The sequence below is a fragment of the Oncorhynchus mykiss genome, chromosome 22 (genome assembly GCF_057628025.1).
Source record: "Oncorhynchus mykiss isolate SJ-2025 chromosome 22, ASM5762802v1, whole genome shotgun sequence".
In the NCBI taxonomy this organism is placed as follows: domain Eukaryota; kingdom Metazoa; phylum Chordata; class Actinopteri; order Salmoniformes; family Salmonidae; genus Oncorhynchus; species Oncorhynchus mykiss.
Genome location: NC_143043.1, coordinates 58,767,216 through 58,794,053, shown reverse-complemented (window position 1 = coordinate 58,794,053; position 26,838 = coordinate 58,767,216). Strand labels below are relative to the sequence as shown.

The following is a 26,838-nucleotide window of genomic DNA, read 5'->3' as shown; positions in this document are numbered from 1 at the left end:
TGTATTCCTCTATGAAGACTATGGCCTTGGTATTCGGGATACCCTGGCGAGGGCTTACATGGGTTACTCCCATGTCCGACACCAACACTCCATAGGAATGTCCTGTACTTCCTCTACTCTGCCACAGACATGGGCGGATATTTGTCTCATGAACGTCTCTGGAGAGACCTGAAAATAGCTGTGCAGCGAGGCTCCCCATCGAACGTGACAGATCTTGAGAGGATTTGCAGAGAATAATGGAAGAAACTCCCCAAATACAGGTGTGCCAAGCTTGTAGCGTCATACCCAAAAGAAGACTCAAGGCTGTAATCACTGCCAAAGGTGCTTCAACAAAGTACTGAGTAAAGGGTCTGAATACTTATGTAAATGTTTCTAAAACCTTTTTTTTTCTTCATCAATCTACATACAATACCCCATAAAAAATGTTTAGAATAAGGCTGTAACATAATCTATGGAAAAAGTCAAGGGGTCTGAGTACTTTCCAAATGCACTGTGGGATAGATGGAATATAACATTGATTCATTTAACTACTTTTTTTTTTAGGAAGCACTAATGATTAAGTTATGGGGGTGATTGGTAGATGTCATGGTTACTTGCAGGAAGTCACCATAATATTGTGTCTAGAGGAGGGCCAAGGTGACCTGCTCCTGTGTCTAGAGGAGGGCCAAGGTGACCTGCTCCTGTGTCTAGAGGAGGGCCAAGGTGACTTGCTCTGCCCCTGTGTCTAGAGGAGGGCCAAGGTGACTTGCTCCTGTATCTAGAGGAGGGCCAAGGTGACTTGCTCCTGTATCTAGAGGAGGGCCAAGGTGACCACCACATATTAATACCAGTGGTCCTGAATAGAAAGAGGGATGGAGAGAGAAATGATTTCAGGTCATTCTCATTTATTGTAACTACACAGACTCTGACAGAAGTTATCACATCCTGTATTTCAATCTGTATACTGCTAGAGGTTTACAATGTTGGCTATTATGTGGTTCAGAGCCTGACCTCTCTTGGCTCCCCCTCCTCAATCACTGACCTCTTCCCCAGTGAGGGTCTACCCCTGTTGTCACCCTGCCTCTCCCTGTCTTCGGCCACCCAGTACATGCTGGTCTTCCAAGTCCTCCTCCTCTACTAAACCCCTCCTCGACATAGATACAAAGCTCTTAGTTCAACCAGAGACGCTGTAGAAAATGAAACCACCTTGGCTCTGGTTAAACCCACGGCCGGCCGCTCATTAGGTAATGTCTAAACCGAACTTATTTGAGAAGTCATTACTTTATTATATTGCTCAACATTTTCTTAACATTTGTCATAGTTAGTTGAAGCAATACATTTGTATGTGCTCTCGTCTGACTAAGACTGCATATTTTCAGTAATTTTCTTCCAATCTGTAAAGTTATGAAGCCACACCCATTTACTGAAGATTTGCATTATGGGCCCAGAAAGCATGGAAATAGTTTCCACTGCTTGTATACTTCGTATTTTGGCGAATGTAGTACGACATCAGGAACTTTTGGCATACTAACTATATCCATACTATGACCAATAAGCCTACTATTTACTCAATTCACGTCGCAAATAGTGAGGTTAGTGCGGTTATTATGAGTATTGAAACACAGCTAGAGAGACACAGACAAGTGACAGGACTCGATGCCTTGTTACCATGGTAACCCCCCACCCTTAAAGGGGCAGGTGAACATTTTGTCTATAATATTTTTGTTAAAAGACTGAAGGCACAAAAAATGAAATGAATTGATCAATATACCACATTACTTCTTGCTAAATCAAAGCTTGGTCATCTGTTTTTTTTAATATTTTTTTATTTACGTAATTATGGGGGGAAATTATTTTGTCTGGTAAAAAATCTGAGTGTCTGATAGATTTTTTTAATCTACCTGCCACAGTGCCTGGTGTACCAAAAATAACATTTTAGGCCCTGGCTGTTGTTGGTGTGCAGCTGTTGTTCATGTGTACAGACCTCTAGGAACATATACAGTGGGGCAAAAAAGTATTTTGTCAGCCACCAATTACAAGTTCTCCCACTTAAAAAGATGAGAGGCCTGTAATTTTCATCATAGGTACACTTCAACTATGACAGGCGAAATGAGAAAAAAAAATCCAGAAAATCACATTGTAGGATTTTTTATGAATTTATTTGCAAATTATGGTGGAAAATAAGTAAGTATCTCAATACTTTGTTATATACCCTTTGTTGGCAATGACAGAGGTCAAACGTTTTCAGTAAGTCTTCACAAGGTTTTCACACACTGTTGTTGGTATTTTGGCCGATTCCTCCATGCAGATCTCCTCTAGAGCAGTGATGTTTTGGGGCTGTTGCTGGGCAACACGGACTTTCAACTCCCTCCAAAGATTTTCTATGGGGTTGAGATCTGGAGACTGGCTAGGCCACTCTAGGACCTTGAAATGCTTCTTACGAAGCCACTCCTTCGTTGCCCGGGCGGTGTGTTTGGGATCATTGTCATGCTGAAAGACCCAGCCACGTTTCATCTTCAATGCCCTTGCTGATGGAAGGAGGTTTTCACTCAAAATCTCACGATACATGGCCCCATTCATTCTTTCCTTTACACGGATCAGTTGTCCTGGTCCCTTTGCAGAAAAACAGCCCCAAAGCATGATGTTTCCACCCCCGTGCTTCACAGTAGGTATGGTGTTGTTTGGATGCAACTCAGCATTCTTTGTCCTCCAAACACGACGAGTTGAGTTTTTACCAAAAAGTTATATTTTGGTTTCATCTGACCATATGACATTCTCCCAATCTTCTTCTGAATCATCCAAATGCTCTCTAGCAAACTTCAGACAGGCCTGGACATGTACTGGCTTAAGCAGGGGGACACGTCTGGCACTGCAGGATTTGAGTCCCTGGCGGCATAGTGTGTTACTGATGGTAGGCTTTGTTACTTTGGTCCCAGCTCTCTGCAGGTCATTCACTAGGTCCCCCCGTGTGGTTCTGGGATTGTTGCTCACCGTTCTTGTGATCATTTTGACCCCACGGGGTGAGATCTTGCGTGGAGCCCCAGATCGAGGGAGATTATCAGTGGTCTTGTATGTCTTCCATTTCCTAATAATTGCTCCCACAGTTGATTTCTTCAAACCAAGCTGCTTACCTATTGCAGATTCAGTCTTCCCAGCCTGGTGCAGGGCTACAATTTTGTTTCTGGTAGTCTTTGACAGCTCTTTGGTCTTGGCCATAGTGGAGTTTGGAGTGTGACTGTTTGAGGTTGTGGACAGGTGTCTTTTATACTGATAAGTTCAAACAGGTGCCATTAATACAGGTAACGAGTGTAGGTCAGAGGAGCCTCTTAAAGAAGAAGTTACAGGTCTGTGAGAGCCAGAAATCTTGCTTGTTTGTAGGTGACCAAATACTTTTTTTTCACCATAATTTGCAAATAAATTCATTAATAATCCTACAATGTGATTTTCTGGATATTTTTTTTTTTCATTTTGTCTGTCATTGTTGAAGTGTACCTATGTTGAAAATTACAGGCCTCATCTTTTTAAGTGGGAGAACTTGCACAATTGGCGGCTGACTAAATACTTTTTTGCCCCACTGTAGATAATAGCTGGCTGCTGAGTACAGACCTCTAGGAACGTATAGATAATAGCTGGAATTAGCCACACGTAGTGAAACACAGCTGTCCAGTTTGACAGTCGTGTTGTTAGACTACATATCATTGTTTCTTCTAGTGAAACATCTGTCCAGTTTGACAGTCGTGTTAGGCTACATATCATTGTTTCTTCTATAGTAAGACGTCATGTTGTTAGGCTACATATCATGGTTTCTTCTATAGTGAGACGTCATGTTGTTAGGCTACATATCATGGTTTCTTCTATAGTGAGACGTCATGTTGTTAGGCTACATATCATGGTTTCTTCTATAGTGAGACGTCATGTTGTTAGGCTACATATCATTGTTTCTTCTAGTGAGACGTCTGTCCAGTTTGACAGTCGTGTTGTTAGGCTACATATCTACTGGTGAGAGACCAATATAATTTCAGTTGTTCAAGTATTGCACTATGTCCACATCCTTCTGGATGAGCTGAATGATAACAACAGGGATTGGCTGCTATGTTGGACCTCCAGCCAATGTGTTCCTGAGCTTGTTGCTAGTTGGCAGGACCAGAACATAAATAACCTACTAGCTTCCCAATTCATTTACTAGAACATAAATAACCTACTAGCTTCCCAATTAATTTACTAAACGACTTTAGTGGGATAATCAATTCGATCTGATTACAGTGGGTAAAATCACCAATGTCTCTATTGATAGTCCTACCTACTCTATTAAAATACTTGAATCTTACCGTATTTCTCCAATTCCAAACCAGTGTGTCTTGTTTGCAACGAAACTGTTGCTGTTTGCAAATAATTCAATATGAGATTTCATTATGAATCCATGCATGGTACGTTCAGATTTTCCACCCCAGACATGAGACCTGAGTCCGACGCAGATTGGAGGTAGGCTTATTTAAGGAGTGCATGGTGACAGTATTTGTAGGAAATGGCTATATGTTGATAACATAATTGTCAAACAGTTTAGACTAGCTCTTATTTCTTAGTGCTCATCATAGTAAATTAGCCTACTCAACTTTCAGCACCCGGAGCTGTCCATTTTAGAAATGGTGATCCACACACGAGTGGTGACTGCATCTCAACTCATTTTTTTTCTAATTTATCCAATTATATTCCGTTCTGTTTTTATCATGAACATATTCCCACCAATATTGTAATTACGTTTTCATGTGTGTTTTGCACGTTTTATCAAACTGTTGAGGCATGCTGCTATTTCTGCCAAATAAGTAGCCCGCTGACAGATGTAGGTGGGCTCTCCTTATCCGTGGCTAACGTGAGTAAAACATTTAAACGTGTTAACCCTCGCAAGGCTGCTGGCCCAGATGGCATCCCCAGCCACGTCCTCAGAGCATGTGCAGACCAGCTGGCTGGTGTGTTTACGGACATATTCAATCAATCCTTATCCCAGTCTGCTGTTCCCACATACTTCAAGAGGGCCACCATTGTTCCTGTACCCAATAATTCAAAGGTAACTGAACTAAATGACTATCGCCCCGCCCCGTAGCACTCACCTCTGTTATCATGAAGTGCTTTGAGAGACTAGTCAAGGATCATATCACCTCCACCCTACCTGACACCCTAGACCCACTCCAATTTGCTTACCGCCCAAATAGGTCCACAGATGATGCAATTGCCATCACACTGCACACTGCCCTATCCCGTCTGGACAAGAGGAATACCTATGGAAGAATGCTGTTAATTGACGACAGCTCAGCATTCAACACCCTGAGTATCAACCCCACCCTGTGCAATTGGGTCCTGGACTTCCTAAATGGCCTGGTGGTGAAGGTGGTGAAATTTAAAAAACAATATACTCACTCCGCTGATCCTCATACCGGGGCCCCACAAGGGTGTGTTCTCAACCCCCTCCTGTACTCCCTGTTCACCCATGACTGCGTGGCTATGCGCGCCTCCAACTCAATCATCAAGTTTGAAGACGACATAACAGTGGTGGACTGTTATGTAACTGCACCACCCACAACCACAAGGCTCTCCAGAGGGTGGTGCACAACGCATCACCGGGGGGAAACTACCTGCCCTCCAGGACACCAACACCACCCAATGTCACAGGAAGGCCAAAAAGGTCATCAAGGACAACAACCACCCGAGCCACTGCCTGTTCACCCCGCTATCATCCAGAAGGCGAGGTCAGTACAAGTGCGTCAAAGCAGGGACCGAGAGACTGAAAAACAGCTTCTATCTCAAGGCCATCAGACTGTTAAACAGCCATTGCTAACATAGAGTGGCTGCTGCCAACACACTGACTCAAATCTCTAGCCACTTTAATAATTAAGAATTGGATGTAATAAATGTACAGTGCCTTGCGAAAGTATTCGGCCCCCTTGAACTTTGCGACCTTTTGCCACATTTCAGGCTTCAAACATAAAGATATGAAACTGTATTTTTTTGTGAAGAATCAACAACAAGTGGGACACAATCATGAAGTGGAACGACATTTATTGGATATTTCAAACTTTTTTAACATATCAAAAACTGAAAAATTGGGCGTGCAAAATTATTCAGCCCCCTTAAGTTAATACTTTGTAGCGCCACCTTTTGCTGCGATTACAGCTGTACGTCGCTTGGGGTATGTCTCTATCAGTTTTGCACATCGAGAGACTGAATTTTTTTTCCCATTCCTCCTTGCAAACAGCTCGAGCTCAGTGAGGTTGGATGGAGAGCATTTGTGAACAGCAGGTTTCAGTTCTTTCCACAGATTCTCGATTGGATTCAGGTCTGGACTTTGACTTGGCCATTCTAACACCTGGATATGTTAATTTTTGAACCATTCCATTGTAGATTTTGCTTTATGTTTTGGATCATTGTCTTGTTGGAAGACAAATCTCCGTCCCAGTCTCAGGTCTTTTGCAGACTCCGTCAGGTTTTCTTCCAGAATGGTCCTGTATTTGTCTCCATCCATCTTCCCATCAATTTTAACCATCTTCCCTGTCCCTGCTGAAGAAAAGCAGGCCCAAACCATGATGCTGCCACCACCATGTTTGACAGTGGGGATGGTGTGTTCAGCTGTGTTGCTTTTACGCCAAACATAACGTTTTGCATTGTTGCCAAAAAGTTCAATTTTGGTTTCATCTGACCAGAGCACCTTCTTCCACATGTTTGGTGTGTCTCCCAGGTGGCTTGTGTCAAACTTTAACCAACACTTTTTATGGATATCTTTAAGAAATGGCTTTCTTCTTGCCACGCTTCCATAAAGGCCAGATTTGTGCAATATACGACTGATTGTTGTCCTATGGACAGAGACTCCCACCTCAGCTGTAGATCTCTGCAGTTCATCCAGAGTGATCATGGGCCTCTTGGCTGCATCTCTGATCAGTCTTCTCCTTGTATGAGCTGAAAGTTTAGAGGGACGGCCAGGTCTTGGTAGATTTGCAGTGGTCTGATACTCCTTCCATTTCAATATTATCGCTTGCACAGTGCTCCTTGGGATGTTTAAAGCTTGGGAAATCTTTTTGTATCCAAATCCGGCTTTAAACTTCTTCACAACAGTATCTCAGACCTGCCTGGTGTGTTCCTTGTTCTTCATGATGCTCTCTGCGCTTTTAACGGACCTCTGAGACTATCACAGTGCAGGTGCATTTATACGGAGACTTGATTACATAGCCCACCTATAATTTAGCCCAAACAACTACCTCTTTCCCTACTGTATTTAATTTATTTATTTATTTTGCTCCTTTGCACCCCATTATTTTAATTTTTACTTTGCACATTCTCCCATTGCAAATCTACCATTCCAGTGTTTTACTTGCTATATTGTATTTACTTTGCCACCATGGCCTTTTTTGCCTTTACCTCCCTTATCTCACCTCATTTGCTCACATCGTATATAGACTTGTTTATACTGTATTATTGACTGTATGTTTGTTTTACTCCATGTGTGACTCTGTCGTTGTATGTGTCGAACTGCTTTGCTTTATCTTGGCCAGGTCGCAATTGTAAATGAGAACTTGTTCTCAACTTGCCTACCTGGTTAAATAAAGGTAAAATAAATAAAAAAAAATAAAGAAATTACACACAGGTGGATTGTATTTATCATCATTAGTCATTTAGGTCAACATTGGATCATTCAGAGATCCTCACTGAACTTCTGGAGAGAGTTTGCTGCACTGAAAGTAAAGGGGCTGAATAATTTTGCACGCCCAATTTTTCAGTTTTTGATTTGTTAAAAAAGTTAGAAATATCCAATAAATGTTGTTCCACTTCATGATTGTGTCCCACTTGTTGTTGATTCTTCACAAAAAAATACAGTTTTATATCTTTATGTTTGAAGCCTGAAATGTGGCAAAAGTTCGCAAAGTTCAAGGGGGCCGAATACTTTCGCAAGGCACTGTAGCTAGCTATTAGATGTGTCAGGGAATTGCTTGAAAGAAACTCATATCGACTACTAAGCGATGGTACTCCATTATTTCTGCTTACAAGTGTCATCATCACCTATTATAAAATGACAACAGTGCCTTGCTAGCTGACTCGTTTCCTGAAAGAAGTTCCTGGGTTTACCGTCATGGTGTGGATGTTTGGTCAGGACGTTTCGTTTTAATTTGATCGTTTTGAGAGACTGATTACTAATCACTTCAATCAAATTTATTTAGAAAGCCCTTACATCAGCTGATATCACAAAGTGCTGTACAGAATCTCAGCCTAAAACCCCAAACAGCAAGGTGGGGGTTTCCTCGCCTAGGTGGCTAGGAAAAACTCCCTAGAAATGCCAGAACCGAGGAAGAAACCTAGAGGGACCAGGCTATGAGGGGTGGCCAGTCCTCTTCTGGCTGTGCCGGGTAGAGAGGGACCAGGCTATGAGGTGTAGCCAGTCCTCTTCTGGCTGTGCCGGGTGGAGATTCTAACAGAACTTGGCCAAGATGTTCAAATGTTCATAGATGACCAGCAGGATCAAATAATAATAATCACATTGGTTGTCGAGGATGCAACAGGTCAGCACCTCAGGAGTAATTGTCAGTTGACTTTACATGTTTAACATTAGAGAAGCTAAAATTGAAGAAAACCCTCTGTTCTATTAGGTATCTCTCAATCCATGATATGGCAGAGGTTGAAGAGCCATTACACATACGTTTTCTCAACAACCATTTATGGTCAATAATATCACAGGCTGCACTGAAATCTAACAGTACAGCTCCCACAATCTTCTTATCAATTTCGTTCAACCAATCATCAGTAATTTGTGTCAGTGCAGTACATGTTGAGTGCCCTTCTCTATAAGCATGCTGAAAGTCTGTTCATTTGTTTAGAGAAATAGCATTGTATTTGGTCGAACACCATTTTTTCCAACAGTTTTCTAAGAGTTGGAAGCAAGCTGATAGGTCTGCTGTTAGAACCAGTACAGGCTGGTTTACCTCTCTCTTAGCGGAATGACTTTGGCTTCCCTCCAGGGATGAGGACAGACTATCCTCTAGACTCAGATTAAGGATATGACAAATAGGAGTGGCTATAGAGTCAGCCACCATCCTCAGCAGCTTTCCATCTAAGTTGTCAATGCCAGGAGATTTGTCATTATTGATCGATAACAATCATTTGTCCACCTCTCCCACACTAACTTTACAAAACTGTAACTTCCAATGCTTTTCTTTCATTCGTTAAAAAAAATATATAAATACGATGACTCGCTGTTTGTTGGCATTTCCTGCCTAAAGCTGCCCACTTTGCCAATGAGATAATCCTTAAAATAAATGGTCAGACGTGACCATCGAGTCTAGTACACTGGCTTCAGTTAATCCTGTTCCATCTAGTCTAGAATACTGGCTTCAGTTAATCCTGTTCCATCTAGTCTAGAACACAGGCTTCAGTTTTTGCCGTTCCTCACCATGAAGAGGTTAGATGCCATCTATCAACACTCAATAACATCCTTGAGAGAAATGATAGATTTGACTGTGAAGTTCTAAATATTAAGTTCTCAGCTAGTTCAGTCCTGTCAGGTCTATAGTGTTTAGGAGCGCACTAAAGTGTTGAATGACTGAATGTAATCTCATAATAGGCCTTAGAATTAAATCACATGAAAGTGTTTGACCCTAACTAGTCCCAGCAGCCTTTGACTTCTGACCTCCACACAGATAACCACTCCGCCCCCCCAGACGTGACTGGCCTATTGGAACACTCGCTGCATGCGGACAGAGACAGACCCCCGGTGGCGTCGGTGAAGGTGGTCCCCAGGGGGTACAACCACTCCAGCGTCATGGAAACTGCCGATGGTGAGTCCCACTGTCAACCCGGGTAGCCATGGCAACATCTCAGTCAATGAGAGCTCAGTAAGAGGCCTATCTATCCACTCAGCAGTAACAACAACCTCCTGTAAACCTCTGCTTCACTCTACTCATGTTAACATGTGACTGATTTCATTCACTAGTGGAGAGAGAGGATTTTCATTTGAAACATGGAATGTACCTGCAGTTGATTTACAATAGTGTGCTGGGATGGGTAAGGGTCAGTTCCTGAGTTGTGATAGAGGTCATTTAGAGGGGTGACCGATGAGCGGTGTCCCCGGAGACAGATAGCCGGTGTCCCCGGAGACAGATAGCCAACGTTACAGAATAATAAACTCAGCTACAGAAACCATGGCTAGAAAACAAGGCGTATTAGCCAACGTTACAGAATAATAAGCTACAGCTGTTCAGTCATTGGATATCTTCTGAGTTCAATGTCATCATTACATTTGACAGTTTTTGTACTTTTTTCAGATACAGACATGTATTAATTAATTATATTTTGGTATAAACAATCTAACTACATAAATAGATAATGGTAGAAATTGATTTGAATGGCTAATCTCTTGATACTCTTGGAAAATCAAGATGCAGCCTTATCCACAATACAGGTGAATGCATATTTAATAGTAGTGTGTGCATACATTGACTTATTGATGTTGTTTTAGCTGGTTTCATGGGGCCACAGATAACAATCGGTTTCCCTTCCATGTAGGACCTATTTTATTGTACTGATCAGCAACATTTGCACGGAAGGAGCAATGTCTTGTTTTATAGAAATGCACTCTGCTGATGTATAGCTCATCGTTCTGATCTATGATAGCCATCTGCCACCCAGAGGCCATTGGACAGGTGTTTGGCATTGGTCCAAGCAGATTCAATTAACATGCTATGTATTCAATGTAGGTAATATAAGGATACATGAATCAGCATGTTCTAGAAGGTTTAGGTGGACTAGCAGTAGTTTTTGTGTGTTTTTTAAAATCATGATTAGTATTAATGACAGGCGTCTCAATCTGATAGTGGGCGTGCTGTATTGAACACCATGTTGCTGCTGTTATATTAGAGGGGCTGCTTTAATGATACATGTTTTATTGAAGAGAAAGCTTAGTGACAAATGAAGCTATGTGGGTAAACATCAGATTACATGTTGTGGTGTTTTTTGAATTGGTCTGTGTTGTGTGACCCTGGTGTGCCCAGTGCTGCTCTGAGCTGCTTGATGAGGAAATGAGAGGTGTCTGGAGACGAAGGTCTGAGGCTAGGGACTAGAGGGGTCTGGTGAAGCTGGTTGAGAGTACCTCTCTCTGTTTCTCTCACTTTCTCTTTTTCTTACTTTCTCTCCTTTTCTTTCTTTCTAAATTCAATTTAAGGGCTTTATTGGCATGGGAAACATATATATTAACATTGCCAAAGCAAGTGAGGTAGATAATAAACAATAAAAATGAACAGTAAACATTACACACGCAGAAGTTCCAAAATAATAAAGACATGACAAATGTCATTTTGTATATATACACAGTGTTGTAATGATGTACAAATGGTTAAAGTACTAAAGGGAAAATAAATAAACATAAATATGGGTTGTATTTACAATGGTGTTTGTTATTCACTGGTTGACCTTTTCTTGTGGCAACAGGTCACAAATCTTGCTGCTGTGATGGAACACTGGTATTTCACCCAATAGATATGGGAGTTTATCAACATCGGCTTTGTTTTCTATTTCTTTGGATCTGTGTAATCTGAAGGAAATATGTGTCTCTGATATGGTCATACATTTGGCAGGAGGTTAGGAAGTGCAGCTCAGTTTCCACCTAATTTTGTAGGCAGTGTGCACATAGCCTATCTTCTCTTGAGAGCCAGGTCTGCCTACGTCGGCCTCACTCAATAGCAAGGATATACCTCACTCAATAGCAAGGCTATGCTCACTGAGTCTGTACATAGTCAAAGCTTTCCTTAAGTTTGGCTCAGTCACAGTGGTCAGGTTTTCTGCCACTGTGTACGGTCTCTTTAGGGCCAAATAGCATTCTAGTTTGCTCAGTTTTTTTGGTAAATTCTTTCCAATGTGTCAAGTAATTATCTTTTTGTTTTCTCATGATTTAGTTGGGTCTAATTGTGTTGCTGTTTTAGGGCTCTGTGGGGGTCTGTTTGTGAACAGTGCCCGAGGACCAGCTTGCTTAGGGGACTCTTCTCCAGGTTCATCTCTCTGTAGGTGATTGTTTGTTATCGAAGGTTTGGGAATCACTTCCTTTTTAGGTGTGTTGTAGAATTTAACTGCTCTTTTCTGGATTTTGATCATTAGCGGTATCGGCCTAATTCTGCTCTGCATTATTTGGTGTTCTACGTTGTACACAGAGGATATTTGACTGAATTCTGCATGCAGAGTCTCAATTTGGTCTGCGTCCCATTTTGTGAATTATTGGTTGGTGAGCAGACCCCAAACCTCACAACCATAAAGGGCAATGGGTTCTATACCTGAATCAAGTATTTTTATCCAGATCCTAATTCGTATGCCAAATAAAATTTTCCTTTTGATCGCATAGAATGCCCTTCTTGCCTTGTCTCTCATATCGTTTACAGCTTTGTGGAAGTTACCTGTGGCGCTGATGTTTAGGCCATGGTATGTATAGTTTTTTGTGTGCTCTAGGGCAACAGTTTCTAGATGGTATTTGTATTTGTTGTCCTGGAGACTGGACCTTTTTTGGAACACCATTATTTTTGTCTTACTGAGATTTACTGTCAGGGCCCAGGTCTGACAGAATCTGTGCAGAATATCTAGGTGCTGCTGTAGGCCCTTCTTGGTTGGTGACAGAAGCACCAGATCATCAGCAAACAGTAGACATTTGACTTCAGATTCTAGTAGGGTGAGGCCGGGTGCTGGAGACTGTTCTAGTGCCCTCGCCAATTTGTTGATAAATATGTTGAAGAGGGTGGGGCTTAACCTGCATCCCTGTCTCACCCCACGGCCCTGTGAAAATAAATGTGTTTTTTTGCCCATTTTAACTGCACACTTGTTGTTTGTGTACATGGATTTTATAATGTTATGTTTTTCCCCAACACCACTTTCTATCAATTTGTATAGCAGACCCTCATGCCAAATTGAGTCAAAGGCTTTTTTGAAAACAACAAATCATGAGAAGACTTTGACTTTGTTTTTGTTTGTTTGTCAATTAGGGTGTGCAGGGTGAATACGTGGTCTTTCGTACGATAATTTGGTAAAAAGTCCATTTGACATTTGGTCAGTACATTGTTTTTTCTGAGGAAATGAACTAGTCTGCTGGTAATGATAATGCGGCAGATTTTTCCAAGGTTGCTGTTGACACATTTCCCACGGTAGTTATTGGGGTCAAATTTGTCTCCACTTTTGTGGTTTGGGGTGATCAGTCCTTTGTTCCAAATATTGGTGAAGATCCCAGGGCTAAGGATGATGTTAGAGTTTACGTATAGCCAATTGGAATTTGTTGTCTGTATATTTTATCATTTCATTGAGGATACCATCAACACCACAGGCCTTTTTGGGTTGGGGTGTTTTTATTTTGTCCTGTAGTTCATTCAATGTAATTGGATAATCCAGTGGCTTCTGGTTGTCTTTTAATTGTTGATTCTAAGATTTGTATTTGATATCATGTATATGGTTTTGCTGTTCTTTGTTATCGGATCAAAAAGATTGGAGAAGTGGTTTATCCATACATCTCCGTTTTGGATAGATAACTCTTCGTGTTTTTGTTAGTTTTTTAAAATAATTTTCCCAGAAGTGGATTCTTCAATTACATTGAGCTGATTTCTGACATGCTGTACCTTTTTCCGTAGTATATTTCTGTATCATTTTAGTGATTCACCATAGTGAATGCGTAGACTCAAGTTTTCTGGGTCTCTATGTTTTTTGGTTGGATAGGTTTCTCAATGTCTCTCTCCCCCCTGCCTCTAGGTGTCCCAGTGAACAGCAGAGTGTCCTCTAAGATCCAGCAGCTTCTCAACACTCTGAAGAGACCTAAGAGACCGTCACTTAGAGAGTTCTTCATTGATGACTTCGAGGAGCTTGTAGATGGTAAGTTGCAGATCTCTACTCATGGAAATCAAAGCTGTTTCTACACCTCTGTTTATATAGAGTCCAGTTGAACGTTTCCAGGAAAGCGCTTACCCCTTACATGGACAACCAGGGGTTGTTAAGGGAGTGGACAGGATGCAGGGAGGGCAGTGCTGACTAGAAGGGTAGTTTGATTGAGGTTGGGAGGCGTGGTGGCCGCGATGACGTCTCAGCCGATTAGGGAAGAATAACTGTCACTTCGGAATGGCTTCAGGTGCGTTCCGGGGAGAATGGTGTCAATGTTTTGCTCATGGCCGGTAAACAGGTGGGAGCGGAACATAGACACTTTAGACACAGTTTAGTGAGATGTGTGTTGGGGTTGATTTTAGAGGTCGACCGATTAATCGGAATCGCCGATTTCAAGTTTTCATAACAATCGGAAATCGGTATTTTTGGACACCGATTTGGCCTAATTTATTATTCTTTTTTACACCTTTATTTAACTAGGCAAGTCACGGTTAACTAGTCCAACGCTCTAACCACCTGCGCGAATGCATTTTACGCGAATGCAGTAAGTCAAGGTAAGTTGTTAGCTAGCGTTAAACTTATCTTATAAAAACAATCAATCAATCATAATCACTAGTTAAACTAGTAATATCAACCATGTGTAGTTATCTAGCGTGTCCTGCGGTGTTGCATATAATCGATGCGGTGCACATTCGCGAAAAAGGACTGTCGTTGTTCCAACGTGTACCTAATCATAAACATGAATGCCTTTCTTAAAATCAATACACAAGTATATGTTTTTAAACCTGCATATTTAGTTAATATAGCCTGCTAACATGAATTTATTTTAACTAGGGAAAATGTGTCACTTCTCTTGCAACAGAGTCAGGGTATATGCTGCCCAAACTGGGCCACCTGGTTCGTTGCGAACTGTGTGAAGACTATTTCTTCCTAACAAAGTCAGCCAACTTCACCAAACGTGATGATTTAACAAAAGCGTTGCATTAATGTACCTAATCATAAACATCAATGCCTTTCTTAAAATCAATACACAGAAGTATATTTTTTTTAAACCTGCATATTTAGTTAAAATAAATTCATGTTAGCAGGCAATATTAAACTAGGGAAATTGTGGCACTTCTCTTGCATTCATTGCACACAGAGTAGTTGTTCCCCTTCATCTGCAAGGGCCGCGGCTTTTGTGGAGCGATGGATAACGCTGCTTCGAGGGTGGCTGTTGTCAATGTGTTCCTGGTTCGAGCCCAGGTAGGAGCGAGGAAAGGGACGGAAGCAAACCGTTACACTGGCAATATTAAAGTGACTATAAGAACATCCAATAGTCAAAGGTATATGAAATACAAAACGTATGGAGAGAAATAGTCGTATAATGGTGAGCAGGGGTAGGGGTGGTACATGGGGAGGGATGGTACATGGGGAGGGATGGTACATGGGGTTAAGCAGGGGTAGGGGTGGTACATGGGGAGGGATGGTACATGGGGAGGGGTGGTACATGGGGAGGGATGGTGCGCAGGGGTTAAGCAGGGGTAGGGGTGGTACATGGGGTTAAGTAGGGGTGGTACATGGGGAGGGATGGTACGCGGGGTTAAGCAAGGGTAGGGGTGGTACATGGGGTTAAGTAGGGGTGGTACATGGGGAGGGATGGTACGCGGGGTTAAGCAAGGGTAGGGTTGGTACGTGGGGTTAAGTAGGGGTGGTACATGGGGTTAAGTAGGGGTGGTACATGGGGAGGGATGGTGCGCAGGGGTTAAGCAGGGGTAGGGGTGGTACATGGGGTTAAGTAGGGGTGGTACATGGGGAGGGATGGTACGCGGGGTTAAGCAAGGGTAGGGGTGGTACATGGGGTTAAGTAGGGGTGGTACATGGGGAGGGATGGTACGCGGGGTTAAGCAAGGGTAGGGTTGGTACGTGGGGTTAAGTAGGGGTGGTACATGGGGAGGGATGGTGCGCGGGGTTAAGCAGGGGTAGGGTTGGTACGTGGGGAGGGATGGTGCGTGGGGTTAAGCAGGGGTAGGGGTGGTACATGGGGAGGGATGGTACGCGGGGTTAAGCAAGGGTAGGGTTGGTACGTGGGGTTAAGTAGGGGTGGTACATGGGGAGGGATGGTACATGGGGAGGGATGGTACACAGGGTTAAGCAGGGGTAGGGGTGGTACAGGGGGAGGGATGGTACATGGGGAGGGATGGTACACGGGGTTAAGCAGGGGTAGGGGTGGTACATGGGGAGGGATGGTACGCGGGGTTAGGCAGGGGGAGGGGTGGTACGCGTGGTTAAGCAGGGGGAGGGGTGGTACGCGGGGTTAAGCAGGGGGAGGGATGGTACACGGGGATAAGCAGGGGTAGGAGTGGTGCAGGGCGAGGGCTGGTAAGGGGGTTAAGCAGGGGGGATGGGTGGTACATGGAGAGGGGTGGTGCGCCCGGGTTAAGCAGGGGGAGGGATGGTACGCGGGGTTAAGCAGGGGGAGGGGTGGCACATGGAGAGGGATGGTATGCGGGGTTAAGCAGGGGGAGGGGTGGTACATGGAGAGGGATGGTATGCGGGTTAAGCAGGGGTAGGGGTGGTACATGGGGAGGGGTGGTGCAGGGCGAGGGCTGGTAAGGGGGGTTAAGCAGGGATGAGTGGTACATGGAGGGGGATGGTACGCGGGGTTAAGCAGGGGGGGGATCGTAAACGGGGTTAAGCAGGGGGAGGGATCGTAAACGGGGTTAAGCAGGGGGAGGGATCGTAAACGGGGTTAAGCAGGGGGAGGGATGGTACGCGGGGTTAAGCAGGGGGGGGATCGTAAACGGGGTTAAGCAGGGGGAGGGATCGTAAACGGGGTTAAGCAGGGGGAGGGATCGTAAACGGGGTTAAGCAGGGGGAGGGATCGTAAACGGGGTTAAGCAGGGGGAGGGATGGTACACGGGGTTAAGCAGGGGGAGGGATGGTACACGGGGTTAAGCAGGGGGAGGGATGGTACACGGGGATAAGCAGGGGTAGGGGTGGTACATGGAAAGGGGTGGTGCAGGGCCAGGGCTGGTAAGGGGGGTTAAGCAGGGGGATGGGTGGTACATGGAGAGGGATGGTACACTGGGTTAAGCAGGGGGAGGGATGGTACACGGGGATAAGCAGGGGTAGGGGTGGTACATGGGAAGGGGTGGTGCAGGGCGAGGGCTGGTAAGGGGGGTTAAGCAGGGGGAGGGGTGGTATGCGGGGTTAAGCAGTGGTAGGGGTGGTACGCGAGGTTAAGCAGGGGTAGGGGTGGTACATGGGGAGGGGTGGTACGCGGGGTTAAGCAGGGGGAGGGATGGTACATGGGGAGGGATGGTTCGCAGGGTTAAGCAGGGGAGGGGTGGTACGTGGGTTAAGCAGGGGGAGGGGTGGTACGCGGGTTAAGCAGGGGGAGGGGTGGTACGCGGGGTTAAGCAGGGGGAGGGGTGGTACGCGGGTTAAGCAGGGGGAGGGGTGGTACATGGAGAGGGATGGTACACGGGGTTAAGCAGGGGTAGGGGTGGTACATGGGGAGGGGTGGTGCAGGGCGAGGGCTGGTAAGGGGGGTTAAGCAGGGGGATGGGTGGTACGCGGGGTTAAGCAGGGGGAGGGGTGGTACGCGGGGTTAAGCAGGGGGAGGGGTGGTACGCGGGGTTAAGCAGGGGGAGGGGTGGTACATGGAGAGGGATGGTATGCGGGGTTAAGCAGGGGGAGGGGTGGTATGCGTGGTTAAGCAGGGGTAGGGGTGGCACGCGGGGTTAAGCAGGGGTAGGGGTGGCACGCGGGGTTAAGCAGGGGGAGGGGTGACACGCGGGGTTAAGCAGGGGGAGGGGTGGCACGCGGGGTTAAGCAGGGACAGGGGTGTCATGCGGGGTTAAGCAGGTGGAGGGGTGTCATGCGGGGTTAAGCAGGGGGAGGGGTGGCACGCAGGGTTCAGCAGGGCGAGGGGTGGGCAGTGTGGTTAAGCTTGGGGAGGGGTGGTACATGGAGAGGGATGGTACGTGGGGTTAAGCAGGGGTAGGGGTGGTACATGAGGAGGGGTGGTGCAGGGCGATGGCTGGTAAGGGGGGTTAAGCAGGGGGATGGGTGGTACATGGAGAGGGATGGTACGCGGGGTTAAGCAGGGGTAGGGGTGGTACGTGGGTTAAGCAGGGGGATGGGGTGGTACATGGAGAGGGATGGTACGCGGGGTTAAGCTGGGGGAGGGGTCGTACGCTGGGTTAAGCAGGGGGAGGGGTCGTACGCTGGGTTAAGCAGGGGGAGGGGTGGTACATGGAGAGGGATGGTACACAGGGTTAAGCAGGGGGAGGGATGGTACACGGGATAAGCAGGGGTAGGGGTTGTACATGGGGAGGGGTGGTGCAGGGCGAGGGCTGGTAAGGGGGGTTAAGCAGGGGGATGGGTGGTACATGGAGAGGGATGGTACGCTGGGTTAAGCAGGGGGAGGGATGGTACACGGGATAAGCAGGGGTAGGGGTGGTACATGGGAAGGGGTGGTGCAGGGCGAGGGCTGGTAAGGGGGGTTAAGCAGGGGGAGGGGTGGTATGCGGGGTTAAGCAGTGGTAGGGGTGGTACATGGGGAGGGTGGTACGCAAGGTTAAGCAGGGGTAGGGGTGGTACATGGGGAGGGGTGGTACGCTGGGTTAAGCAGGGGGAGGTGTGGTACACAGGGTTAAGCAGGGGGAGGGATGGTACACGGGATAAGCAGGGGTAGGGGTTGTACATGGGGAGGGGTGGTGCAGGGCGAGGGCTGGTAAGGGGGGTTAAGCAGGGGGATGGGTGGTACATGGAGAGGGATGGTACGCTGGGTTAAGCAGGGGGAGGGATGGTACACGGGATAAGCAGGGGTAGGGGTGGTACATGGGAAGGGGTGGTGCAGGGCGAGGGCTGGTAAGGGGGGTTAAGCAGGGGGAGGGGTGGTATGCGGGGTTAAGCAGTGGTAGGGGTGGTACATGGGGAGGGTGGTACGCGATTTTAAGCAGGGGTAGGGGTGGTACGCTGGGTTAAGCAGGGGGAGGGGTGGTACATGGAGAGGGATGGTATGCGGGGTTAAGCAGGGGGAGGGGTGGTATGCGTGGTTAAGCAGGGGGAGGGGTGGCACTCGTGGTTAAGCAGGGGGAGGGGTGGCACGCGTGGTTAAGCAGGGGGAGGGGTGGCACGCGGGGTTAAGCAGGGGGAGGGGTGGCACGCGGGGTTAAGCAGGGGGAGGGGTGGCACGCGGGGTTAAGCAGGGGGAGGGGTGGCACGCGGGGTTAAGCAGGGGGAGGGGTGGCACGCGGGGTTAAGCAGGGGGAGGGGTGGCACGCGGGGTTAAGCAGGGGGAGGGGTGGCACGATGGGTTAAGCAGGGGGAGGGGTGGTACGCGGGGTTAAGCAGGGGGAGGGGTGGTACGCGGGGTTAAGCAGGGGGAGGGGTGGTACGCGGGGTTAAGCAGGGGGAGGGGTGGTACATGGAGAGGGATGGTATGCGGGGTTAAGCAGGGGGAGGGGTGGTATGCGTGGTTAAGCAGGGGTAGGGGTGGCACGCGGGGTTAAGCAGGGGTAGGGGTGGCACGCGGGGTTAAGCAGGGGGAGGGGTGACACGCGGGGTTAAGCAGGGGGAGGGGTGGCACGCGGGGTTAAGCAGGGGCAGGGGTGTCATGCGGGGTTAAGCAGGGGGAGGGGTGTCATGCGGGGTTAAGCAGGGGGAGGGGTGGCACGCGGGGTTAAGCAGGGGGAGGGGTGACACGCGGGGTTAAGCAGGGGGAGGGGTGGCACGCGGGGTTAAGCAGGGGCAGGGGTGTCATGCGGGGTTAAGCAGGGGGAGGGGTGTCATGCGGGGTTAAGCAGGGGGAGGGGTGGGCAGTGTGGTTAAGCTTGGGGAGGGGTGGTACATGGAGAGGGATGGTACGTGGGGTTAAGCAGGGGTAGGGGTGGTACATGGGGAGGGGTGGTGCAGGGCGATGGCTGGTAAGGGGGGTTAAGCAGGGGGATGGGTGGTACATGGAGAGGGATGGTACGCGGGGTTAAGCAGGGGTAGGGGTGGTACGTGGGTTAAGCAGGGGGATGGGGTGGTACATGGAGAGGGATGGTACGCGGGGTTAAGCTGGGGGAGGGGTCGTACGCTGGGTTAAGCAGGGGGAGGGGTGGTACATGGAGAGGGATGGTACTCAGGGTTAAGCAGGGGGAGGGATGGTACACGGGATAAGCAGGGGTAGGGGTTGTACATGGGGAGGGGTGGTGCAGGGCGAGGGCTGGTAAGGGGGGTTAAGCAGGGGGATGGGTGGTACATGGAGAGGGATGGTACGCTGGGTTAAGCAGGGGGAGGGATGGTACACGGGATAAGCAGGGGTAGGGGTGGTACATGGGAAGGGGTGGTGCAGGGCGAGGGCTGGTAAGGGGGGTTAAGCAGGGGGAGGGGTGGTATGCGGGGTTAAGCAGTGGTAGGGGTGGTACATGGGGAGGGTGGTACGCAAGGTTAAGCAGGGGTAGGGGTGGTACATGGGGAGGGGTGGTACGCTGGGTTAAGCAGGGGGAGGTGTGGTACGCTGGGTTAAGCAGGGGGAGGGATAGTACGCGGTGTTAAGCAGAGGGAGGGATGGTACGCGGGGTTAAGCAGGGGGAGGGATGGTACGCGGGGTTAAGCAGGGGGAGGGGTGGTATGCGGGGTTAAGCAGGGGGAGGGGTGGTACGCGTGGTTAAGCAGGGGGAGGGGTGGTATGCGTGGTTAAGCAGGGGGAGGGGTGGTATGCGTGGTTAAGCAGGGGGAGGGGTGGTATGCGTGGTTAAGCAGGGGGAGGGGTGGTGCGCGTGGTTAAGCAGGGGGAGGGGTGGTGCGCGGGGTTAAGCAGGGGGAGGGATGGTACACGGGGTTAAGCAGGGGGAGGGATGGTACACGGGGATAAGCATGGGAAGGGGTGGTGCAGGTCGGGGGTGGTACATGGAGAGGGATGGTACGTGGGGTTAAGCAGGGGAAGGGATGGTAAACGGGGTTAAGCAGGGGGAGGGTTGGTACACGGGGTTAAGCAGGGGGAGGGATGGTACACGGGGTTAAGCAGGGGGAGGGATGGTACACGGGGATAAGCATGGGAAGGGGTGGTGCAGGTCGGGCTGGTAAGGGGGTTAAGCAGGGGGGATGGGTGGTACATGGAGAGGGATGGTACGTGGGGTTAAGCAGGGGGAGGGGTGGTGCAGGGCGGGGGCTGGTAAGGGGGTTAAGCAGGGGGATGGGTGGTACATGGAGAGGGATGGTACGTGGGGTTAAGCAGGGGTAGGGGTGGTGCAGGGCGAGGGCTGGTAAGGGGGTTAAGCAGGGGGATGGGTGGTACATGGAGAGGGGTGGTGCGCCGGGTTAAGCAGGGGGAGGGATGGTACGCGGGGTTAAGCAGGAGGAGGGGTGGTGCAGGGGGTTAAGCAGGGGGAGGGGTGGTTCAAGTGGTTAAGCAGGGGGAGGGGTGGTACGCGGGGTTAAGCAGGGGGAGGGGTGGTACGCGGGGTTAAGCAGGGGGAGGGGTTGTACATGGGGAGGGGTGTCACGCGGGGGGAGGGATGGTAAACGGGGTTAAGCGGGGGGAGGGATGGTACACGGGGTTAAGCAGGGGGAGGGATGGTACAGGGGTGCTACATGGAGAGGGATGGTACGTGGGGTTAAGCAGGGGAAGGGATGGTACGCGGGGTTAAGCAGGGAGAGGAATGGTACACGGGGATAAGCAGGGGTAGGGGTGGTACATGGGAAGGGGTGGTGCAGGGCGAGGGCTGGTAAGGGGGGTTAAGCAGGGGGAGAGGTGGTACGCGGGGTTAAGCAGGGGGAGGGATGGTACAGGGGTGGTACATGGAGAGGGATGGTACGTGGGGTTAAGCAGGGGAAGGGATGGTACGCGGGGTTAAGCAGGGAGAGGAATGGTACACGGGGATAAGCAGGGGTAGGGGTGGTACATGGGAAGGGGTGGTGCAGGGCGAGGGCTGGTAAGGGGGGTTAAGCAGGGGGAGAGGTGGTACGCGGGGTTAAGCAGGGGGAGGGGCGGTATGCGGGGTTAAGCAGGGGGAGGGGTGGTACGTGGGGTTAAGCAGGGTTAGGGGTGGTACGCGGGGTTAAGCAGGGTTAGGGGTGGTACGCGGGGTTAAGCAGGGGTAGGGGTGGCGCGCCGGGTTAAGCAGGGGGAGGGATGGCACGCGGGGTTAAGCAGGGGGAGGGGTGGCACGCGGGGTTAAGCAGGGGGAGGGGTGGCACGCGGGGTTAAGCAGGGGGAGGGGTGACACGCGGGGTTAAGCAGGGGGAGGGGTGGCATGCGGGGTTAAGCAGGGGGAGGGGTGGCACGCGGGGTTAAGCAGGGGAGGGGTGGCACGCGGGGTTAAGCAGGGGGAGGGGTGGCACGCGGGGTTCAGCAGGGCGAGGGGTGGGAAGTGTGGTTAAGCTTGGGGAGGGGTGGTACATGGAGAGGGATGGTACGTGGGGTTAAGCAGGGGTAGGGGTGGTACATGGGGAGGGGTGGTGCAGGGCGATGGCTGGTAAGGGGGGTTAAGCAGGGGGATGGGTGGTACATGGAGAGGGATGGTACGCGGGGTTAAGCAGGGGGAGGGGTGGTACATGGAGAGGGTGGTACGCGAGGTTAAGCAGGGGTAGTGGTGGTACATGGGGAGGGTGGTACGCGAGGTTAAGCAGGGGTAGTGGTGGTACATGGGGAGGGGTGGTACGCTGGGTTAAGCAGGGGGAGGGGTGGTACGCTGGGTTAAGCAGGGGGAGGGATAGTACGCGGGGTTAAGCAGGGGTAGGGGTGGTGCGCGGGGTTAAGCATGGGGAGGGGTGGTACATAGTGAGGGATGGTACGTGTGCTTAAGCAGGGGTAGGGATGGTACGCGGGGTTAAGCAGGGGTAGTGGTGGTACATGGGGAGGGGTGGTACGCAGGGTTAAGCAGGGGTAGGGGTGGTACATGGGGAGGGGTGGTATGTGTGGTTAAGCAGGGGGAGGGGTGGTACGCGGAGCTAAGCAGGGGGAGGGGTGGTACGCGGGGCTAAGCAGGGGCAGGGGTGGCACGCGGGGTTAAGCAGGGGGAGGGGTGGCGCGCGGGGTTAAGCAGAGGGAGGGGTGGCGCGCGGGGTTAAGCAGGGGGAGGGGTGGCGCGCGGGGTTAAGCAGGGGGAGGGATGGTACGTGGGGTTAAGCATGGGGAGGGTTGGTACACGGGGTTAAGCAGGGGGAGGGATGGTACACGGGGATAAGCATGGGAAGGGGTGGTGCAGGTCGGGCTGGTAAGGGGGTTAAGCAGGGGGGATGGGTGGTACATGGAGAGGGATGGTACGTGGGGTTAAGCAGGGGTAGGGGTGGTGCAGGGCGAGGGCTGGTAAGGGGGTTAAGCAGGGGGATGGGTGGTACATGGAGAGGGATGGTACGTGGGGTTAAGCAGGGGTAGGGGTGGTGCAGGGCGAGGGCTGGTAAGGGGGTTAAGCAGGGGGATGGGTGGTACATGGAGAGGGGTGGTGCGCCGGGTTAAGCAGGAGGAGGGGTGGTGCAGGGGGTTAAGCAGGGGGAGGGGTGGTACGCGGGGTTAAGCAGGGGGAGGGGTGGTACGCGGGGTTAAGCAGGGGGAGGGGTTGTACATGGGGAGGGGTGTCACGCGGGGGGAGGGATGGTAAACGGGGTTAAGCGGGGGGAGGGATGGTACACGGGGTTAAGCAGGGGGAGGGATGGTACAGGGGTGGTACATGGAGAGGGATGGTACGTGGGGTTAAGCAGGGGAAGGGATGGTACGCGGGGTTAAGCAGGGAGAGGAATGGTACACGGGGATAAGCAGGGGTAGGGGTGGTACATGGGAAGGGGTGGTGCAGGGCGAGGGCTGGTAAGGGGGGTTAAGCAGGGGGAGAGGTGGTACGCGGGGTTAAGCAGGGGGAGGGATGGTACAGGGGTGGTACATGGAGAGGGATGGTACGTGGGGTTAAGCAGGGGAGGGGTGGCATGCGGGGTTAAGCAGGGAGAGGAATGGCACGCGGGGTTAAGCAGGGGGAGGGGTGGCACGCGGGGTTCAGCAGGGCGAGGGGTGGGAAGTGTGGTTAAGCTTGGGGAGGGGTGGTACATGGAGAGGGATGGTACGTGGGGTTAAGCAGGGGGAGGGGTGGTACATGGGGAGGGGTGGTGCAGGGCGATGGCTGGTAAGGGGGGTTAAGCAGGGGGATGGGTGGTACATGGAGAGGGATGGTACGCGGGGTTAAGCAGGGGGAGGGGTGGTACATGGAGAGGGATGATACGCGGGGTTAAGCTGGGGGAGGGGTCGTACGCTGGGTTAAGCAGGGGAAGGGGTGGTACATGGAGAGGGATGGTACGCGGGGTTAAGCAGGGGTAGGAATGGTACATGGGGAGGGGTGGTGCAGGGCGAGGGCTGGTAAGGGGGTTAAGCAGGGGGGATGGGTGGTACATGGAGAGGGATGGTACGCGGGGTTAAGCAGGGGGAGGGATGGTACACTGGGTTAAGCAGGGGGAGGGATGGTACACGGGATAAGCAGGGGTAGGGGTGGTACATGGGAAGGGGTGGTGCAGGGCGAGGGCTGGTAAGGGGGGTTAAGCAGGGGGAGGGGTGGTATGCGGGGTTAAGCAGTGGTAGGGGTGGTACATGGGGAGGGTGGTACGCGAGGTTAAGCAGGGGTAGTGGTGGTACATGGGGAGGGGTGGTACGCTGGGTTAAGCAGGGGGAGGGGTGGTACGCTGGGTTAAGCAGGGGGAGGGATAGTACGCGGGGTTAAGCAGGGGTAGGGGTGGTGCGCGGGGTTAAGCATGGGGAGGGGTGGTACATAGTGAGGGATGGTACGTGTGCTTAAGCAGGGGTAGGGATGGTACGCGGGGTTAAGCAGGGGTAGTGGTGGTACATGGGGAGGGGTGGTACGCAGGGTTAAGCAGGGGTAGGGGTGGTACATGGGGAGGGGTGGTATGTGTGGTTAAGCAGGGGGAGGGGTGGCACGCGGGGTTAAGCAGGGGGAGGGGTGGCGCGCGGGGTTAAGCAGGGGTAGGGGTGGTGCGCGGGGTTAAGCATGGGGAGGGGTGGTACATAGTGAGGGATGGTACGTGTGCTTAAGCAGGGGGAGGGATGGTACGCAGGGTTAAGCAGGGGTAGGGGTGGTACATGGGGAGGGGTGGTACGCAGGGTTAAGCAGGGGTAGGGGTGGTACAGGGGGAGGGGTGGGACGCGGGGCTAAGCAGGGGGAGGGGTGGCACGCGGGGTTAAGCAGGGGGAGGGGTTAAGCAGGGGGAGGGGTGGCACGCGGGGTTAAGCAAGGGGAGGGGTTGTACATAGAGAGGGATGGTACGCTTGCTTAAGCAGGGGGAGGGGTGGTACGCGGGGTTAAGCAGGGGGAGGGGTGGTACGTGGGGTTAAGCAAGGGGGTGTGGTACGCGGGGTTAAGCAGGGGTAGGGGTGGTGTGCAGGGTTAAACAGGGGTAGGGGTGGAAAGTCGGGTTAAGCAGGGGTAGGGGTGGTACGCTGGGTTCAGCAGGCGGAGGGATGGTACGCGGGGTTAAGCAGGGGGAGGGGTGGTGCGCGGTGTTAAGTAGGGGTGGTACATGGGGAGGGATGGTATGCGGGGTTCAGCAGGGGGGGATGGTACACGGGGTTAAGCAGGGCGAGGGGTGGGAAGTGGGTTTAAGCAGGGGGAGGGGTGGCACATGGAGAGGGATGGTACGCGGGGTTAAGCAGCGGGAGGGATGGTACATGGGGAGGGATGGTTCGCAGGGTTAAGCAGGGGAGGGTTGGTACGCGGGGTTAAGCAGGGGGAGGGGTGGTACATGGAGAGGGATGGTACGTGGGGTTAAGCAGGGGAAGGGATGGTACACGGGGATAAGCAGGGGTAGGGGTGGTACATGGGAAGGGGTTGTGCAGGGCGAGGGCTGGTAAGGGGGGTTAAGCAGGGGGAGAGGTGGTACGCGGGGTTAAGCAGGGGGAGGGGCGGTATGCGGGGTTAAGCAGGGGGAGGGGTGGTACGTGGGGTTAAGCAGGGTTAGGGGTGGTACGCGGGGTTAAGCAGGGGTAGGGGTGGTGTGCCGGGTTAAGCAGGGGTAGGGGTGGTGCGCCGGGTTAAGCAGGGGGTAGGAGTGGTGCGCGGGGTTAAGCAGGGGTAGTTGTGGTTACGGGCATCCCCTTCCTCCGCCCTGTCCTTCGACTTGGCATTGGAAGATCTAGCCGTCTCCTCTCTTGAAGCCTCCTCCTCGTCATCTTTCAACTAGAAAATGTATTTCTTCACTAAACCCTCCCTGACTTGCACCAAAAGCTCAGCCTTTAGGGCTTTCTCAGGGATGAAGAGTCCATAATGGTCAGCTTTATGTAAACTGGAAACCACATATCCTAAGAAAATCGATACCGAAGTTCTATCAACACATTGGCTGTAGTACTCAGTCTGGTTAAACACTCGACCACTGCTACTCCCCCTTTCGAAATGCCTACAAGGCCCTCCCCCGCCCTTCGACAAATCAGATGACGACTCCATTTTGCTCCTCCTTTCCTATAGGCCGAAGCCCAAACAGGAAGTACCCGTGCTAAGGTCTATTCAACGCTGGTCTGACCAATCAGAACCCATGCTTCAAGATTGTTTTGATCACACGGATGCAAACCTTGTAGTTATAATCTCTGTAAGGCAATCAAATAGGCAAAATGTCAGAACAGAGACAAAGTGGAGTCGCAATTCAATGGCTCAGACATGAGATGTGACGGGGTCTATAGACAATCACGGATTACAAAGGGAAAACCAGCCACGTCGCGGACACCGACGTCTTGCTCCCGGGCAAGCTAAACACTTTTTTTGCCCGCTTTGAGGATCACACAGTGCCACCGACCGCTCCCAAGGACTGTGGACTCTCTACGTGGCCAACGTGTGTAAGATATTTAAGCGTGTTATCCTAGCTGTGTCCTCAGAGCATGCGCAGACCAGCTGGCTGGTGTGTTTACAGACATATTCAATCTCTCCCTATCCCAGTCTGTTGTCCCAACTTGCTTCAAGGTGTCCACTATTGTTGCTGTACCCAAGAAGGCAAATGTAACTGAACAAAATGACTATC

The 26,838-nt window shown here is 50.5% G+C and overlaps 1 protein-coding gene across 11 annotated transcripts in view; it reads left to right on the top strand.

The window, feature by feature from the left end:
• The window catches only part of dip2a (DIP2 acetate--CoA ligase A), a 200,069-nt gene that overhangs the window by 81,090 nt on the left and 92,141 nt on the right, over positions 1 to 26,838 (top strand). For 9 of the 11 annotated variants that reach the window (XM_090216476.1, XM_090216474.1, XM_090216475.1 and 6 more), the window contains 2 exons: positions 9,657 to 9,794; positions 13,732 to 13,851. In XM_090216476.1, coding sequence (XP_090072602.1) covers positions 9,657 to 9,794; positions 13,732 to 13,851 — 258 coding nt within the window. The remainder of the gene's footprint in view (positions 1 to 9,656; positions 9,795 to 13,731; positions 13,852 to 26,838) is intronic. The other 2 variants (XM_090216482.1, XM_090216481.1) reach the window with 1 other exon arrangement.